This window comes from Gavia stellata, chromosome 3 (genome assembly GCF_030936135.1).
Source record: "Gavia stellata isolate bGavSte3 chromosome 3, bGavSte3.hap2, whole genome shotgun sequence".
Classification (NCBI taxonomy): Eukaryota; Metazoa; Chordata; class Aves; order Gaviiformes; family Gaviidae; genus Gavia; species Gavia stellata.
In genome coordinates, this window is record NC_082596.1 from 31,995,763 (window position 1) to 32,015,495 (window position 19,733).

Below are 19,733 nucleotides of genomic sequence, written 5' to 3' on the forward strand. Positions count from 1 at the left end.
TGTTCTTGAGCTTTTCCTTACCTTTTTCCACCTTTACGTGCTCACCAAAGTAAGTTCCTCATTTGGTAGGCATGTAGAGGGAGAAAAAAAGGACACAGTATTTGAAAGGGAGATTTGAAGAGCTGGGTCTCAGGAGGGGCAGCGAAGACAAAGGCTCCCAAAGTGCAAGGACTTGAGTTTGGAGAGTAGGAAGTATAAGCAACTTTATAGCATGAAGAGTTACTAATATACAGAGAGAGGAATAAATAGAGCAATGATTCTCCTCTGGCTTGCCTTTGCCTTTTCACAAACTTGAATGACAGAGGATTTAGCTCAGTTTTCAGCGGTCTCACTGAAGTGGCTATTTGGAGTCAGTGCCTGCCTTTCCATTCATCTTGACGGCAGTAACAAGCCCTCATTTAAGAGAGAGAGAGACACTTTCCTCCCCAAGCAACGGCACTCTGGTTCTTGACAGCGCTGGCCCTCTTGTTCACATGGTAAAGCAGGTTGCAGAAGGTCACAGAAAGACACATCTCAAGCTCACCGACTGCTTTTTTTTTCAAAAGTGAAAGGTTTTGTCTGTCTGCTTGGTGGGGAATGGGAAAGAAAAGGAGAAGAGAGATCATCTTGTGTATTTTCTTCTTTCCAAAGAGGTTCATTACTAGTGTAGGTTGACATGCAGCAGAAACTAAGCAAGTTTCAAAGTGTGAGGGACATGCTTTCTACAGAAGTTGTATTAGGTATTAATTTAGCCCAGGTTGCCTAAGCACAGACCACCTCTTGCCTAAAAGCAGATTGAGAATTTGGCCATCCATCCAATAAGCTAAAACCACAGAGATTGAAGTTATTGTGACTTTGGATAGTAGTAATCCAAATAATACAACTAACAAACAGATTTAGTTAAAGCATCAGAATTAATGATTTCTCTCAATGTGCAATACAGCTTTTCCTCTTCAGAGATGTTACTTTTAACAATACAAATTTGAAGATAAAAGGAAAGGTGAGGCAGGAGGCAGATCAGCTTGCCTCTGACATTCACAAGAGAGAAATCTGGGATTGAAGTATTCCAGTTGCACTTGACACTCTCCCAGCATTAGAGGGAAAGTTACCATTTCAGTATGAAGACTATATTATGTAATTGGTATTAGCTCTTGGTTGTTGTTATGCCAGAGCACTCAGTAAGGTGTTTCCACAGATTATTTGGGTCATTCAAGAAATACTCAATTTTCAGACTCCAGCTGGCTGACATCACTGCAGCCTCAAGCAACTAAAAGTCATTATTTCTCCTTACATGTAAAGCAGACCTTTAACCTCAGCTCCTGGAATTATCCTGGTGTGTGTGCTTGCAGACCTGAACTTCATTTATCTCCAAGATATGAAGTTAATTGACCTTTTTAGAATTAAATTGTTCTTTTAGTATGCAATGTTAATAATCTTGCATTTATCTTCATAATAGAAATATGAGTACAAGTAGAAACTAATCAGGATGTTGTTAATTATACAACTTTAAAATAATGCTCTGCTAACCTAAAGTATTGATATATTTAGCACACTGATTTTTTTCATGTACACCAGAAGGTGAGGGATCTTCCAAAATGCTATGTAAGTAGATGTGAATCCAAAGGCACACCACTTCTGACTTATTCAGATTGATTATGAATGTAGAAATTTTAATCTAGATTCCACACTAGCCCGAGTGTGTATGAAAGATACAGGTCCCCTTTGGACAAGACTTATCTTACAGCTTTTATACTCATCCCAATAACTTTGAGACACGATAGACACAACTTCCAAAAAATGCTGAATAGCAGTTTCATCAAGTGCCAGTGAGGATACTGGGTTAAGCCTGTTCTGCTTTGATCCTAGAACATGCTACATTATTGGCTACCAGACAGAAATATTTTTTTTAAAGAGCTACCATACTCAGGTTCTGTACCAGCAAATGTTCAAGAAACACATGGGTAATTTGCACTACCAGTTGAGAAAGCAGTCTCCAATATTTTCTGCTTCACAGAGCAGAAGATGCTATGCAGCTAGATTAGATCATATTAGGCACATAGTGTTTTGTGGCCCCAACAGACTCCATGAGTTGTTTGCTTATAGAGAGCCATGCTCACCCAAGAATGAGCCAATATGTTGTCCTGAACTAGTTTAGATTTAGTTGTAGCTAAGCACTTCCAAGCACTTGCCGGATGTGTCTTACTGCTTAACCTACGGAGTCAGAGAGATTGTAGGAGTTTTGCTAGTCGTGTCAGTATGCTCTGGGAGATCCAGTAGCTTCAGTACTGTCCCAGACTGCACAATTCTCTAGCAGCAGGTGGTGTAAATGCAATCATTATCCTACTAGAGTTACTTGCAGGAACTGGCAAATAAGCCTCTCTGCCCCAAAGAAAGCCTGATTCTCCAGCATTGTGTTTGCAGCCAAGTTCTTTTATGGCTAATGGGGACCAATGCTTAACACCGTGATGCATCTGAGAAGTTAGCTGCTAGGCAAGACAAGAAGGATGTCAGGTTGTTTCTACTTAAGAAAATGTCTATTTCTCTAGGGGATGAGATAGGAAAAATGATCTCTCAGCTTTTCCAAAGATAAAGAGAGTTCAGCCTAAGCAGACACCATGGTAATCAAGGAACCAAATTATATAGCTAATAGGTTTAATGCTACAAGTTAAGAGTCTCAGACTACCTCTATAGCTCCAGATAGTTCCTTTGGCAGCAAATTCAGCTGCCAAATTAATTGCTTTGTATGTTTGTAAGTTTTTGTAACTGTAACAACAGTGCAACACAAACAGTAAACTATTTTCTTCTACCAAGCCCATTTCTGTACAACAGAACTGCACTAGATGTTCATGAAACAACTGATATCCGTGGCTCAGGCTCTGTGACCCGGGGAGTCATTTTCAACAGTCAAAAGCAGCATTTCTGCCATTCACTTCTTCTGCTCTTGATGCTGATGATTGTATTTGTGCCACTTACATAGGCAGAGGAAGCTTTCACAGAAGCTTTATATACACCAAGGAGGGCACAGTCATGCCTTAATTGTGGTGAGCAGTTTGAAGGAGCAAAAAACCAGGCAGTAAATTACAAATGACAGAAGGGATTTTCAAATACTTCAATATAATTCCAGCAAGTTAATATTGGATTACCAGAAGTTCATGTTAACAAAACTAATGCAGAAAGTACTGTTGGAACAGGGATGTGTACAACCTAAAGCCATATCAGATCATAAAAGCAATTAAGTTATGTTCAGCTTAAATAATTTGGCAGCAAGACTAAAATGATATGAGAGAATGAGAAAGCCATACCCGCAGGGGCTGAGGAAAAAACGACGTCTGTTAAAAAAGAGCATGTGTCTAGCCTCATGCCATGCTTGCTGTCTGGTTCCTTCAGTTCTTGCCTGGGAAGATGTGCTGCGGTCCCCTTGCGTGCATGGCATTGGCGATTCCACCAGGCATTTCATGCTACCAAAAGCATGTACAAGGAGCCCCTGTTAAGGCAGCATAAACTGCTGTACTCTCATGACGGAGCAAACACCCCACCAAGTGTTTGCAACAACCCACACAAGGAGGAATGACAGGACTCAGCGTAGTTTAAAGAAACATCAGAAGCTCTGAAACAAATAAATGCGACCAAGATAGCGGGCCCTTGCTGTAGGGGAAAGGAGGCAGCAACACTTCTGCAAATGGCCTGGAGTGCTTCAGGCCTTCAGTCAGCAGCTCAGAGGGACGCTGCAGCTCTAACTCCTGCATGGTGCTTCCACGAAGCAATGCCACACCGACATTACAATAGCTAGCATGCAAGTACAAAAAGCTGACGTTAGTGTGGGACAAGGCTTTGATGTTAGTGTAGAACAAGGTCTGTTTCTTTCTTCATAATGTTCTAAAAGTTCAAAAACAGCAGTTTGAGCAGTTACAAGCTGAAGCAGCACTTTAGCCTTTAATACTTGGAGGAGTTTGGGAAGATGTTGAGATAAGTAGAAACCTCTTTTAAAGCACAAGGAAGGTAAGCCAATGAAATGGCTGCCAGTACTGAGAAGGACAGCTGAAGATGTTAATTTTTCCTGAAAGATCATGTCTCCACTAGAGATGCACAACTTCCCATGCCTGCCAGCTGTGATGAGATCCTCCAGAGGGGAAAAAGTAGAAAGCAGGTTTAGAAAGCAGCTTTTTGGGCTGCAGGGTCCATTTTAGTGTTCAACTAGGTGTCATTATTGTCACTAGCAGCTTTAGAGGCTCTGTGTATGCCAAAACTAAGGCTTGGCTGCGGTTAGGGATTTGGGCACCAAGAGCCATAGGGACATACCTTGCCCACGTCTGCTGAAGGTGCCTGCTGGGAGGGATGCAGCACATGTGATGGCAAACTCTGTCCTCCCTGTGCAAGCTGCCCTGTGCCTCCAGCCCCTCTGCAGCATCCTGAGCGAGGAGCTAGTTTACTACCTGACATTAAGCAATGCATTTTATAGACACTCCCTGATTGGAGATGTGAGTTTTTACATGCCGAACATAAGCAATGTTGACTTGTTTCTGGCAAGACAGCTCTCCAAACGCTTTGCATTTCTTTCCTCAGAGATCCTTTTGATTCCTAACCTACTTTATCTGGTACAAGACGAGATGAAGCGAGGTGGCTGTGACAGTGAAGTTCAGCGGTGATGCTGCAGAGGAGGCAGCTGTAAGAGGCCACTGGCCCAGGTAAGGTGCGTGGCTGGGCAGCGGCTGGTGGCCTCTGCAAACCGCTCCTTCTCCTTCCCTCCAGCTCCCAGCGCCCGGGGGCAGCAGTCAGCTGCAGAGCACTGCAGGGAGAGCTCTACCAGCTTTCACACCCACCGCTACTCGCCACACGTAGAGGGAGAGTGCTGTTTTCGGTAAGGCTTCGTCTCTGAACTCAGGGCATTTCATACCCAGGTTCTTTCTTTTCCTTTACGTGGAGCAATAGGTCTTTGGATGCGGTCCAAATGCATCTGTAATAACAGAGAGCTTTCTGGCAAGTACAAGAGGAGATCTCCGAAAGTTTCAGAGCAAGCTGTCAGATTAAAGCATCGCTAGCAATAAACTGCGACATGCAGACTGAAGCAATGCAGAAACAAGGCTGGAAAAAAGCATGTATATTTACTCAAAGTGCAGGTTCAGCAAAGCTTAAATGTTCTGCTGGGTCTTTTTAGTCTTGTTGAAATATTGCTCTTACACTTTGTTCTTTCTTTCACTTTCTTAGAAAGAGAAGTGAAATCCTGGGAATGTTCTCGCCTCACAAGAGGGTAACTATTAAGAGAAAGACAATCACTGGTAGGAATAGTTTAAACTTACAAGGTATTACATGTTACCAAAATGCACTAATCTGTCATCTTTATTTGAAATTTTTTTTCTCAGCTTGCTAAAAAGTATCTAGCAAGAAACAAACAAAAAGGAAAACAGTGGAAGGATTCTAAATGCAGATCCACGTGGAAATAAGATGCAAGTCTGGCTCTGTGCAGGCTGTATTGTATGAGCTGCAGTAATAAGGCAGAACTGGAAAGGAGTCCTGTGGGGCAGTCCCAAAGCAGATGTAACCAACCGTCTTATCGCTTTGATCAGATGGATGCTTCAAGAGATGGTTTCAGCTGGATGACCTGGGATAATTCAGAAGAGCATCTGGGGAAAGACTGCAAAGGGATTTTTCAGAATGTAATTAGAAAGTCTTCAAATTGCTAGAAGAAACCCAAAAGTGCTTCAGGAAACACTACTTTCTTCATTTGCAAGTCTTCTGCAATACTTAAATCTAGAGACAAGTTTAGGGATAAAAAAATAAGAAAAGAAAAACACCTTTTCTCTTTTTTGGGGGGAGGGAGGGAGGTGGGGGAGAAGAACAGGCAGGATTTATGTGCTCTGAGGCAAGTCCAGGGAAATGAAGTCCACAGATGAGACAAAATGGGACTCAGAAAAAGGCTGACTTTCATTGTACACTTTCAAGAGGAAGTGCCCTGATGTTAGGTGCAAGACTTGAAAAAAGTTGAACCAATTAGAGCAGCAGAAACTTCAGACATCTTTAAACTTATTCTTTAGACAAGGGAGGTTGGTGGGTAGTTAGAAACATGAAACATCTGCAGTGCCTATGTTTTAGCCAGCAAAACAAGATCTCTCATACAAACCTTAAGATAAAGGTTAAGTTAGATTAAGTTAAGTTAGATTTATCATTAATCTCGCTATGGCATTTGCTGAATACAGCGTATCTGAGGTAGAGCTCTGACATTCTGAATATTCTTATACAGAAATGCCCACATTATGTTCTGAAAGCCTATCACCTGCATGCCTGTAGGAGCTAGCATACCTGCATTTCTTCCCATTGCAATGAAAAGAAAACTGATTTGCAAATACTCCTCCTTCCGTACTTTTCTGATATTCCTTCTAACTCACTCCCTGCAATTCATAGTGTTGCTTGATGTGATTCACACTGTCAGCTGACTTGCTCCAGGAGTGAGGGAACACATACACGTTAGAGCAGTGTACGAGAAGTCAGTGTTTTCCTCAGGAATAGCAGTCACCTGGCATGAGCTACAAATGTTTGAGAGCATAGATTACTGCCATGCCATCTGCTGAGAAAAGTCAGAACCTCATCTGTCAACACTACTCTCACGAGAACCCAGCAACGGCAAGGGTCCAGAGGCTTGCCATTCACTCCAGCTTTACCTGCATTTTTTCTTCATCTTTAAAGCAAGTTCAGAAAATGTAATCATGTGTATTTTAATTGCAAGTTAATGGTGTCAACCACCAGGTTGTGTTTTGGGCTTGGTCTTACTACGCTTCGAAGTTACGAGATTTCATTTCTGTTCGTAGCGTTACCACAAACTTAGCTTAGTGTTTCAGAAACACCTTTTAGATGTTTCAATTTTCACAGTCCTGCTTTCAGATCCTGGAAACCTATTTAAGCATGTGGAGTATTCACTGGTTGGGCTAAAGTCCAGGAGGAAATGCAAGAACCCAGAATCACTAAAACTAAAAGTCAAGCGCTGGGGCCCACCAGCCTGAGGTCTCCAAATGTCACAGCCCAGCAATGTAACTGGGTAGAGTGGTGCCGGTAGCCACTCAAGGAAACAACAGATTTGTTGTTGCTGCTGGCAAAATTTGACTCCTTCAGCAAAGTGACCATTTGCAGTTGTACCCTCAGTCCTGAGCAAGGCCTAAAGCCACAGCAATGAGTGGGGGGAGCATCAGTTTGCTGCTGGGGACCGCTCTACTGAGCATAGGAAAACAGGACCTGCTCGTGTCTCCTGCTCACCTCTTTCCTCAGAAGAGAGAAAAAAAAACCACTGAAAACCAATTGGCCTCTTGAACTTTCAAACCAACTGAAGCCAGTATTTTGTAAAGTCAGTGCCTTACATCATGAATACTGAAGCTTTAGTTATAGCTTTTCCTGGCTAAGCAGAAGTCTAAGGCAATTCACCTGTCTCAAACGTTAATCAGAAATGACAGTAGCAAGCTGGTGAGCAGAGGTGGGCATCCTTTTACCCGTTCCTGGCTGCTCTCTGACATTAGCTCACCTTTCTTGAAGTTGCCCTGGGGCCTTAGAACAGATTCTCACTCTGGTATCTAGCCAGAGAAGTATTAAGAAAACTTATTGCTTGGTCTAGGTTGCAGCAGTACCAGACAGTGTGACATGGTCCCTCCTTCCTGGCACGAGAGCTGTTATAGCCCATCTTCTCGATAGGTATTACTGTGCCTGAACAGGAAGCTTGCAGCAAAGCCACAGTTCCTTCCCTGCTTAAGGGGAAATCACTGTTTTTAACAACTTTTTCAAGAAGACGTATTTTTTCTTACTATGCACATTGTGATCTGTGCCACCAATAACCCCACAGAGAGGCCACGTTCCTTCTAAGAAAGTTTTCAACAGAAATCATCGTCAACAGGCAAGAGTCTGCTATAGCATCAGGTGTGGAACTGAGCACAGATGTCTTTTCACCTTTTCATCCCAGTTTTTGATTCAAAGAGTAGCAGAACTATGGAGACAACTGTGTAAGCCTAATACACTGCTGCTCATTGGTAGTCACCAGTTCAATAGCTATAGCAGTCAAAGGAGTTGTACGCTGTTGCCCTTCTGGGACAAGGAGGAACTAGAGAAAGAAGCCTTTATTTAAGCAGAGTGTTGCTAGTAGTCATAACTGTGATTTGGTAATTCATGTTTTCACATTCGAGAGTAAGCTGTATTTTTATTTGACAAATCCATATATACCTACAGTACCAGGAAAGTTTTGGCACAGTCCTCAGTTAAAAAGTTGTCCTAAGTGACAGATCTCGACTATGGGAATAAGTATGCTCTTTCTCACATATTATAGTGGAAGCAGCATCATTCCTCCTGCATGCCCACAAGAGCCAAAGGCAGGTTACTACTGTGCTCATTTTTGTAAAAAGCTGTTTATCTCAAGTAGATCTCCACTGATGGTCTGACTCAGAGAGCAAGAGTTAACCCACCATCATCACCTTCCCATCCACTGGTCTCTCCTGCACAGCTGCTGCTTTGCTATTCCACTTCTGCACCTCCTGCATCAGGAACCATCCTGAATGGTCACAGCACCCCAAAACCCTGTTGTAGATGGTGTATCAGTGTTGTTCGCAGACTTCAGCCACGTCAGTTCATATCAGGATTAAGAGACAGGGTTTCCCTCTGTGACGAATTTACTTTGCCAGCATTTCCTCACTGTGATGGACCCTCACCAGCTTCCCTTCCTTGGTTTACCTCTTACCTGCTGTGGTTTCTTCAAAATTCCCTCTTATTTTGCAGGAGGTTTCTACACTTTTGAAGACGCCCTTGCTTTTGGTGGTATTACATCCCATCAGTGCTGATGACCACAGGGCTGTTTAGCCAGGTTGCCCAGCTCTTGCTGGCAAGACACTTCTGCAAGTGACACGAATCCCAGGTTTGCCTAAGCTTCCAGGCTGAGAAGCCCCACTGATTTCTTCATGACCATTAAGCACTTCAGTCTTTATCAGCAGGGGTGTATGACTTGAGGCCTTTGCCCCAGAGAGCAGGCAGGGTTTGTATTAGATGACATCAATGCCACAAGCTTATCTCTTGTCACTGGAAGTCTCTCCCAAAGGAAAGGAGACCATCAGTAGGATACTTCCCAAGTGAGAGCCATGAGGCTGCTCCCAGACAGCTGCTTGCTTTGAAGTAAACAAGCAAGTCAACCCACAAGCTGGCTTTCTTCTTGCATTTTTGAGTCATCGTGTTTGCAAGACATCTACAAATAGCTCAGATTCACTTTAAATAGGTGCAAGTGATTGACTGCCTAGGGAGGGTGAGCTTGTCTGCTCCAAAATGATTTGCATGGTACAGGTGCTTCACCTCTCTCCCAAAAAACTCTTCCAGCAGCACAAGCATTGCAGGCAGCTGTTAACACCAAAGGAAGGCCAATCCCCTCTCTCAGGCTATAGTTTTGAATATAAAAGCCCTATTTCCCCTCCAAAGAAATGAATGCTAATTGTAGTAAGCCACACACAGAACAGTTCCCAAAAGGCAAGAAAAGTAAGCGCAGGAACTGAGTTCAGCCAGATCTCATCCTTTCTATCCAGGGCACTGCAGCTATCCTCACCTGATACTTCCAAGTACTCATTATGAAATTACTGGATTTGAGTTTTCAGGTTCCTACAAACTGCTCACACATGGTGCAGTGTTTCTCAAGCCAATAATCCTAAGTGAAAAACCCCAAGATAATGACACAAGCTTCAGGGCCCCTCAGAGTTTCCTTTTAAAGAGAACCTGAGCATGTGATACTCTTGAGAAAACCTATCAGGAAAGGCATTGGCGACTTCAATAATTAGAATATTATTTTATTTATTTTGGGATTAGACCAAAGTTAGTAAATATGCAAAAACTCAAAAAAGGTTAGAGCAAACCTAAGATTAGCTATTCTAGGGGGAAAAAAAAAAAGGTAAAAAAGAATAATTTTTCCCACAGTCTGCAGTCTTAAAGGCACAAGACGGTAACTAACGATACATGTACAAACATATTCAGCCCTCACAGCAATGCAGGCTGGGGACAGACTGGCAAGGGAGAAGCTCTGCAGAAAAGGCCCGCAGGGTCCTGGTGGGCAGTGAGCTGAGCCCTGACAGCAGAAAGGCCAAAAACATCCTGGGCTGTGTGAACAGGAGCACAGCCAGTAGGTTGATGGCAGTGATTATTCCCCTTTCCTCAGCACCCATTACGCTGTATCCAGAGAACTGCACCCAGTTTTGGAGTGAGTTCAGCAGAGGGCCCCCAGGATGCTCAGGGGGCTGGAGCACTTGCCCTGTGAGGAGAGGCTGTCAGACTGGGGTGCTTCATCCTGGTTAAGAGATGGCTTTGGGAGTGCTTACAGCACCCGCAGACACCTATGTGGAAGTGACCGAGGAGTTGGAGCCAGGCTTTTCACAGCAGTGAATGGGGGGAGGATGAGAGACTATGAGTAAAAGCTGAAAGAAGAGGGGTTCAGGCAGGAGATAAGGAGACCCTTTCCCCTTGGGGGACAGCTGGGCAGGGGTGCAGGTTGCCCAGGGAGGCTGTGCTGGCTCCGTCCTTGGAGGTTTCCAAGCCCCAACAGGGCACAGTCTTGAGCAGCCCGGTCTGAGCTCAGAGGTGGCCTTGCCTGAGTGGGAGGCTGTGCTGGAGACCTCCTGACCTCCCTTCCCTTCCGAACTTCCCTATGATCTTACACTCCTATATAAATAATTTTTCTACAACGTTGTTACTTACAAAGTCAACAAGTACAAAGATCTGTGGACCAACATACTTGATGCCTAACAACCAGCAGAGTATTTCCTGGAAATCCACCTAAAGAGAATTGCAGGCGCTGGAGTCTGCACTTATTATCTGCTTTTTGCCATTGGAAGAGCATGTTACAGCCAAAAGGAAAGTCTAAGAAATTGATTGACTGCTTTCTGATACAGTTTTTTGTGATCTGAGCTATGACAGGGCTTAGGGGATCAGTCAAGGTGGACCTCATTATGGCAGGCCTGTACACATGTTGCCTCAAACAGATTACTACCTGAACAGAGCAAACAGAAAACAAATGAAGTGTCCAGGGACCTTTGGTGGGTCCATATCAGAGCCTAGCTTTATGCCATAACTACTCATAATGTAGTCATTGGGATATAAGTCTTCAGAAAGCACAGGAACAAAAGGGAGAAAAATCATCTGTTTTGTTACTTAGTTTTTCACAGAGCCCTATATCCCGTCTCCATCACATAAAAGCAGAATACAGACCTTGATTCAGGTGGTGCAATGATAAGGAGATCCCAATCAAGGAAGCCATTTTATTACCTTACCCTTCTACAGCCACGACCACTCTCTCTTTCTGCTCCAAATCCACTTCTTTGTGTAATTCGGTGCCTCTCTGGAGAAAATCTCTGACTGCAGGGGTTCAGAAAGCAAACTAAATTATCCCAACAAGCCTTTCAGATCTTACAGTGTAGGAATTTAGCTGCGCCCATTTGATATGGTGGACTGAAATGAAAGAAAAGAGTATGGAAGAGAACATAACCCTCTGTGGGTTGAGCCTACCTTTTTCTTCTGAAAGGCAATATGATTTAATTATTTGCCTCTAAGGTGGAGTGTTCTTGAATGACAAAAATAATTAAATAAAAACAAGACAGTGATCTTTGTGCTAGTAAGGGCATATGAATAATAACACTATGACCTACTGGCAAAGGAGGGGTAGGGGAGGAAGGAAAACACTGGGCACTGGGACTCCCTCTTCATTGGTCATCCTAGAGCATCATGTGGCCAAGGCTCCTTTTTAAAGATAACTCCTGATCTCCTGGAGCTCATACTATCCTCCTGTCCTGCATTTCTGCTTGATCCTGTGGAAGACTTCTCTCTAGCCTGACAAAATGTGTGACCAGTTTGTGGGCACCTGGAAGCTCCTTTCTAGTGAAAACTTTGAGGACTATATGAAAGAGCTGGGTGAGAATTGTTATTTGGAGTCGTTGTATCTGGGACAGGGAAGGAATGCTGATTTTGAACTTTATTCCTTACTTGCTTCTTCTGGCTATGCTGTTTACCAAGGGGGTTTTAGTTCAACTGTTTTGATCAGATGGTCTTAAACTGGAGAACTTGGCTGTTTGAATTAGTGGTGTCAAATTCCTATAACGTAGAAAAACCTTGATTGGGAGGAATGTTTCAGGTAAGCCAAGTCTATGTATGCCTACTTAGTAGTGTTAGCAAGTAAAACACGTCACTTCAATATTTTGTGTGGATTAGCTTTTATCCTTGGACATACAAAGTGGTGTAATGCTAGAATGCAACAAGCTTCTCTATGTCTAAAAGCAACACACCTGAACTTCTTTATATTGCTACTGGAGTAGGAGAACAATTAATTGTCATGGCTATTATAGTGAATGAAACTCTGTAGCTGCCTCCAGTGAATATTAACAAAGAAAATTGCATGGATTCATGCAGATACTTGCAAAAGATTTGAGGGATAACACTCTTCTCTAAAGGTGTAGACTTCTTGCTTAGAATTAAAACTGAGCTTTAAAAGGTTTCCACATTCTTTTAGTGTGGGGGAAGTATGGAGTAACTTGCACCGATTGGATCAGTACAGGAGTTATTCAGAGATTAGGGGTAAAATACTTACTGAGACTTATGCAGCATTCAGACAGCTTTCAGTGAGACTTCTGCACTCTTAATCTTTACCCCATATTTTACTCAGGACGTAACCATTGCCAGCTATTTCTTAATCATTTCCTTTTATTCAGCCTAGCCACTGATAAATATAAAAAGTGCTTCTTTTTTTTCTTTCTTGTTTGTTTGTTTGTTTTTGTGGCTTAGAAACTGTCATATATTTCTGCTTATTTACTTTTAGATACAGTTAGCATACAAGTTAGTGTACAAACCACTGCAGTTGTTTCAACCAAGTGTACGTACAAGTATCTGGCATTAAAATCTTGTCTCAGTCTTCAAAATATTGCTTTTACCATTCTGACAACAACAGAGCAGAGAATTTCCCTACATCATTCCACCTGGCTTAGTCTATAACCATACCAAGCTAGTGAGATGTTACAAAGGAACCTCTGCAACATAGAATTAATAACAAATTCAGAAAGTATCAGGGTAATCAGCACAGAAGTCTTTTCTTTCCCAATAATAAGAGAAAACATTGAATAAAGATAAAAATTTCATAGTGCCCCGTCTTATTTACAGGTGTGGGGTTTGCTACCAGGAAAATGGCTGGTGTGGCCAAGCCCAATGTAACTATTAGCATCAGTGGTGATGTGGTAACCATCAAAACAGAAAGTACCTTCAAAAATACAGAGGTGTCTTTCAAGCTGGGTGAAGAGTTTGATGAGACTACAGCAGATGACAGAAAAACAAAGGTGAGTCCAAAAACGACACTTTCCAAATACATCTCTCAGAAGGGATGTGGGAGCAGGAGGACAGAGTTGTGATTTTTGACATCCAGTGTAGAAATGCTGCCTTCAAAGGTAAGAGTGCTATGGATGCTTAGTGCTTCAGTGCTGTTTGGACATGGAGACAGTCTTCTCTTCAGCCCAGAGCACCCTGATGAAACAGCCACGCTTTGCTTTTTTTTCCTTTGGTAGAATGTCATAACCCTAGACAACGGCATACTGAACCAGGTGCAGAAGTGGGATGGAAAAGAGACTATCATAAAGAGAAAAGTGGTGGATGGGAACCTGGTGGTGGTGAGTTCATTTTTGTTACTTAATCACTGAATTCATTGTGCAGATATACTGGCAGATGTATTACACTGGATTCAAACACAGGGAGTGAAAGCATCTGAAAGGGCTCTGTGCACTTGGTGAGAAGTCTCTCTGGAGTATATATTAAAACTGAAATGCTGTTAAACTTATGGAATGGTATGGAGGTGCCTGTTCTCCATTCATAGCAAGACATGGTTAGGAAAGAGTAGGGAGAAAAAAACAACATCCCCGTGAGGGAAATTTTTACATACCAGAATTTTTAAGTCCTGGGCAGTATAGAGGAAGCATTAGCAAAGTCCATGTTAAGTGCGTCCACTCTGTGCTGCTGCAAAATACTCCTGTTCATCTCCAGTAGAGACTCAACAGCCATCTGTTGGAACCATACCATGGATCACCAACAACTGTGTCAATAATATGATGTTATAGCAAAAAAAAAGAAACATGTATCCGAGCTCTGTTAGTTGGTGTTATCTGGTCAGAGGGTATTGTGCTTGAGTTAGTGCCAGCGAGGCCCACCTGCAGTTCAGGACTTCCCAGCACTGCTCTCCAGTTTTGGGAAAGACACTTTGAGGAATCTGGGAGGGGACTAAAACAGTGTTCATAAGAGGCATCTGGGATTCCTACATGCTACAAAACAATATGCATACACGAAATTCCTGTAGAGTTCTGCTCTCCCCTAGAGAAAAATAGTATGTCCATAAATTTAATATGCAAATTTTTTTGGACAGAGACTAGAGGAGAACAAATAGAAATAATTTTTAATAACAACGTCATTAAGAAAGATCGAACAAAACAGAGTTTGATCTAACAGAAAAATAGATGAGGACAGAGCCTAACATGCAGAGGCTGACACCAGCAGCTGCCAAGTCTGAAAGCTGTGTAGGACTCTCTGTGTGTATGTGTGGGTATGTGTTGTGCACATGTGTGTGAAGAAGACAAGCCACAGCTGCAAAAGGTGAAAGGAAAAAAGATTAATGCCCAGCTCCAGAGGCCAACCACCCTCCATAGAAGTCCTAGGAGCCTTCTTTAGGGGTTTTTAAGACGAGATTGGAAATCTCCTGGGGGTCACTGGAGCAGTTCTTCCAGTCCTGTGCTTGTATTTCAGACTTCTGTTTCTGAAGCTCTCAAACTTGACTTTCACTGTTTTGGCAATTGGTTTTAGAGGAGGAGAAATGCAAATTTTTTGTTATACTGGCTCCAAATGGATAAGTAATTCTTTACCTTCTGACCAACAAACATTTAGTGAGAGTTAAAACCTGATTAAATTTGCCTTTCTTTCCAGGAATGCACCATGAATAATGTTACCTGCAAAAGAGTTTATGAAAAAGCATGAAGAAGCTGCCTTCACACAGGACTAATGCTTAAAGCTGGAGACAAACAACTTAACCAAAGGAGAAAAACTCCACAAATCCATTTTAAAGAGAACTGTACTTTTTACAGATATATCCCAAAACAGTTACGTGCAGCTAGTCTAACTTGTTGTGGCTATTCAATAAAATGTTCAGCTTTCTACAACCTGTGCTTGTGCTGGAGTTTGTCAGAAAGGGGTTTTGGGGGATGCAACACTGGAAGGGGTGCCATGAGGGAAAGCATCAAGTGAGAGCTAGTACCACACTTGGTACTGTGACCCATCTCACTGCAGAATGAGGATTGGAGACTATCCAGTGAGTGGCACTTGTTGTGTGACAGTGATAGATGTAGACCTGGACACAAAAACATCCTCCGGTGAGCACTGCATGTGGGCTGCCCACTGCAAGGAATCTGTGCACAGCAAGGGGAATAATAGGGCTGCTTTTCTTGGCTTCGAGTGAAGGGTGTTGTTTCTGGGGCAGGGAAGAGGGTGATTACTGTGGATGCCCAGCATTGGCTTCCAATGTGAGCAGGGAGCCAGGCACCTCCTCCTTGCACAAATGCTGACAATTTTAAACCCAGGGATCATCTGAAGTGCCTTGGTCTTGTCCCCTTCCACCTGAAGTGTGAAATTATAGTTGCTGTAGCTCTCAGCTGTGATTATTTTGTTAACGTCCCTTTCCTTAACATCTTTTTTTGTCCTAGATTAGACAAAAAACCCTGAATTAAGAATCATAGCTTAAAAAGTACTCTCAGGCTTACTAAAAGCCTGTAAAAGTTTGCTAGCTATACAAACTCCTTTATTTCCTATATGCATTTTCTACTAGCTCATTAGGTTAGATCAGTCTTGGGAACACAAGGCTCTCTAGATGCAAAGCCCTTTGGACACCATGTTTTTCAACTCTTCTTACTCTTGAACTACCTTCTTCTACTGCCCTTAGGCCTGGCCTCCTATTTCAAAACTTCATGTCCAGAGAAGACCTGATTTCTCCACCTGGGAGGACTCAAACTGAGGACAAAAAAAAGAGAAGTTTAGGGAAAGCCTTGACAAGAAGAGTCTGAAAATGTGTGCAGTAACCAAAAAATGGGGAAATGAGCATATCTCAAGCTTTGCGATTAAGATCTGTGAACCAAATTCCATATGTTCCTGACATTCCTGAGGTCAGCTCTCAGAAGCGATGGTGCTGAGTCCCTACTGCCAGCAGCAGAGACCTCATAAACTTGAACTTTCCTCTGCATGACTCAGACCGTTCCCAAGTTTCTGCACTATTAATACAACTGGAGAGGGGAAAAGAAAAAGAAGGACTTCTACACTCTGGAGGAGCTAAGGAGTCATTTAAGAGCAGTTCCAAAATACTGTCAGTAAATTCTGGAGAAGATGTTTAAAAAACCATAAACAAACAGCTCCCCTGTTTTTACCTTGGCTTCATCGGTTGTAAAATCTCGTCAGCTTAAAGAACAGCAGTTGCATAGGGGAAGGAAGTATTCTTCAGAGTACCCCATACACATAATACTAAATCTACTTAGCACTTAACAAGAACCAAAATTATTTACAAAACCCAGGATAAAACTACAGTTTAGTGGCAGAAAACCTACGTGGAAGAGATGATCATAAGAAGCAGCAACATTGACTTTAAGCTATATACGGACATTAAAGATCAGCCCATAGTTAAATATACCCCACAGATATGGAAATACTGTATTTTAGAGGTCAAATTTCCGATATTCCAATATTCATATAGCAGCCTTTCTTTTCCAGAAATCTTACATTCTTAATAAAGCCTGCAGTTACAATTGTGACACTCGCAGCCTGATTTTTCAGAGGCAGGTAATCTCTTCTGAAAGCATCACCATTTATTTTAGTACCTCATGAATGGATTCAGATTTTGTGAATGAACCAAGCCACTTAAAACTTCAACTTTTGGAAATTTCAATAAAGTGACGTTCTGGGACAGCACCATAGGAAGTATTAGTGATGCTTTTCTTAGAATATGAACATGTCTGAAATTTATTCTCTGAAGAAGGCCAAAATTTATTCTCTGAAAAAGGCAGCAGCCTAGTGACTTCTTGAATAAATGGAGATAATTCCTCTCTGGCAAACAAAGGTGTGTGCTCTCAGACCTCGATGGAGGTGACAGCATACATTTCTAAGGGGTAAAGGCAGATCAGTGTCTTGTCCTTGCCTGCAGAGCAGCACAGGTCCCCCTCTCTTTTCTGTCATGCTGAACTATTCTCCAAAAATCAGAAACCATCCCATAGCGTTCCTCTCTGAAAAAGGAGGATCTCACCAAACCCCTACAAACCCCATGGGTGACGCGCTTATCAGAGCAGGCACCCTCAAATGTTGAGAGGAGGACATCTTTGCCTGCTAGCATATTCGCTTACTACTCTTTTACAGGTTTCTTGGAAAACAGGAGGGAAAGGGGACTCACACCCACAGATTTTTAGCAGCTCAGGAGAAAGATGAAGCAAGGCTTATTCTGAGTGTTGACCTTTCTGTTATTTTTCTGTTTTTCTTTTAACTCTTTGTTTCCACTGGAAGGAACTCAGAGTACTTTTGCATCCTGGCCAGTCAAGCTCCATGTGTGCCCAGCTCTGCAGCCTGCCCCAAGCTGCCACCCGATCCCTTGGCCCCAGCAGTCTTGGTATGGTCTCATGGGATGCCCCGGCTAAGGAGAGAAGTGGCTATTTGCACCCTCCGATGTAGCTATTGGGAAGAGGCAAACTGCTGGCCTCGTGTTCAGGGTCGATCCCTCAGCTCCATAGAGTCAGTGTTAAAACATCCTTGGTGTCCTCACAGTGAGGCAGGCATTTGGCCTCTGTTCTCCGCTTTATTTCTGTTTTCTTCATTACTCTCCTAGGAATTTAATTTAGACTTTTTTTGGCACTGAATTTGCCAAGATCGTATTTCCTTTAAAGAAATGGACATAAATTTACTTTCCATATTTCTTTAAATAGTCTTTTCACATTTTTAGCTCACTATTTTTATAAATTTTTAGTTATCTCTAGTGCTGCTTCACAATCTTCAAGTGTATTGATTTAAAATCCTGTTCTACTCCAACCATAAGCAAAAAAAGGAATCAAAGCTTCATCTTATCATGTGTACTCACAATCCTTAACACTTTTTTTTCCTTTAAACTTGAAGAAAAGATTGGTTTCCACAAATATTATTTCTACTGAGACATAATTCCCTGCTCTTCTTCTTTCTAGACTGTAAGTCCTTTAAATGAAAGTGCTGATTTTTCTTTGTGACAAAGAGATAGATGGTAGCAATGTCAACATTGTTTGAGACTGCTTAAGACTGGGGTTTTGTCTGTATAAATAAATCTCTGTCACTTTTGTTCTTAAGGTTACTGGTACTGCAGTATAGCTGTTCTATTCCGACTAATTTGCTCCTCTTGAATTTCTTTGGGCCTGATTTTACAACATCCCAATCATCTTTTATTTCCCAAAGGCACCAGCCTTGTCTTGTTAAAGTGCCTTTATGTGGATAAGACAATTAAATGAAAGAACAAAGAATGCCTGAGGAGCAACGGTAGAATATTTTCATATTATTCCTTGAGAAATAATGGATAGTTCATTTAGGAGGAGCTTTCTCATTCCCAGAGATTGGATAAAAGAGCTAGCTATTCTTTACACAAAATGTGACATAATGCATCTCTGCTTTAGAAGAGCTTTGTGTGGAAAATACCTTAAAAGGCTGACATTTATTTACATATTAGAGATATAGCATCTGCTTCCTACTGTGGGGGAGAAAGAGTTCTTGTTTACTTTGTTTTTATTTTCAATCACTCTAGACTTTCCCTCCCTACACTGCACTGTAATTAGACCTGAGCAGCAATGGGAATTTCTGCTCGACTTACCCTTGTTGATGTTAGGACTGATGAGATAAAAATATTTTGCATATACAACCAAAATTTGTGACTTAAGACCTTGTTATTTCCCCAGCACCACAGTATAATCCAAAGAATACAATATTTTCACTGCTCAGGATGTATTGTTTTCCTGTTTAAGCATGTTCCCCTTCTTGCATACGACAGCTTTCAAGATGAGACCCAAACCTCACCCTCCTTAGCCCAGCATCAGCTCCGTCTCACTCTTTCTACCCTAAACACAAGAAATGTGGTCCCACAACCTATAATCCCAGTGTCCCTCCATCCTTACAATGTAGACCTGAAAAGTCCCTATAAGTGGTCGTAACCCAGAAACTGTAATCATGCAAAAAAGATAAACAGGCAACTACTGTTCATGCAAGTAAGAAAGAAGCCGTCTAATCCTTTCATGTAGCAAATAATAGGGTTTTTTCTCCAGGAAGATGGTTTAGGAAGGGGAAGGACAGAACTACAGTTGATGTGGTCTTACACTAAATAGTTTCAGGCAGTTTGAGGTGTCTTGAATTACAATGCTTTAAATTTCTGCCTGTCAAATATATATGAGGTTTATGGACTTGTTCTTTGTGTCTGTTTTTCACTAATCACAAGACAATAGTTCTAAATGTACATTTTTAAAAAGTTTTTGAATGTTCAAACTCAAACTTTTCAAACTTTCAAACTCAGCTTTGCAGAAGAGGCCCTGGGGGTCCTGGTGGACACCAAGCTGAACATGAGCCAGCAGTGTGCCCTTCTGGCAAAGAAGGCGAGTGACGTCCTGGGCTGCATTAGGAGGAGTGTTGCAGGTTGAGGGAGACAATCCTTCCCCTCCACTCAGCACTGGCGAGGTCACACCTGGAATGCTGGGTCCAGT

The 19,733-nt window shown here is 42.3% G+C and overlaps 1 protein-coding gene across 1 annotated transcript; it reads left to right on the top strand.

Annotated features, from left to right (window-relative positions):
• Positions 1-11,788: 11,788 nt before the first annotated feature.
• LOC104263787 (fatty acid-binding protein, adipocyte) lies at positions 11,789-14,973 on the top strand. Its single transcript, XM_009820618.2, has 4 exons — positions 11,789-11,883; positions 13,123-13,295; positions 13,521-13,622; positions 14,923-14,973. Exons 1-4 carry the CDS (start codon positions 11,811-11,813, stop codon positions 14,971-14,973), a joined length of 399 nt encoding a protein of 132 aa, XP_009818920.1. The 5' UTR covers positions 11,789-11,810.
• Positions 14,974-19,733: the final 4,760 nt, after the last annotated feature.

Excerpts from the sequence above, each read along its gene's own strand:
- LOC104263787 (XM_009820618.2), top strand. The coding sequence starts at position 11,811 with ATGTGTGACCAGTTTGTGGGCACCTGGAAGCTCCTTTCTAGTGAAAAC. Across the intron at positions 13,296-13,520 it reads CAGATGACAGAAAAACAAAG|AATGTCATAACCCTAGACAA; the intron begins GTGAGTCCAAAA and ends TTCCTTTGGTAG. Across the intron at positions 13,623-14,922 it reads TGGATGGGAACCTGGTGGTG|GAATGCACCATGAATAATGT; the intron begins GTGAGTTCATTT and ends CTTTCTTTCCAG.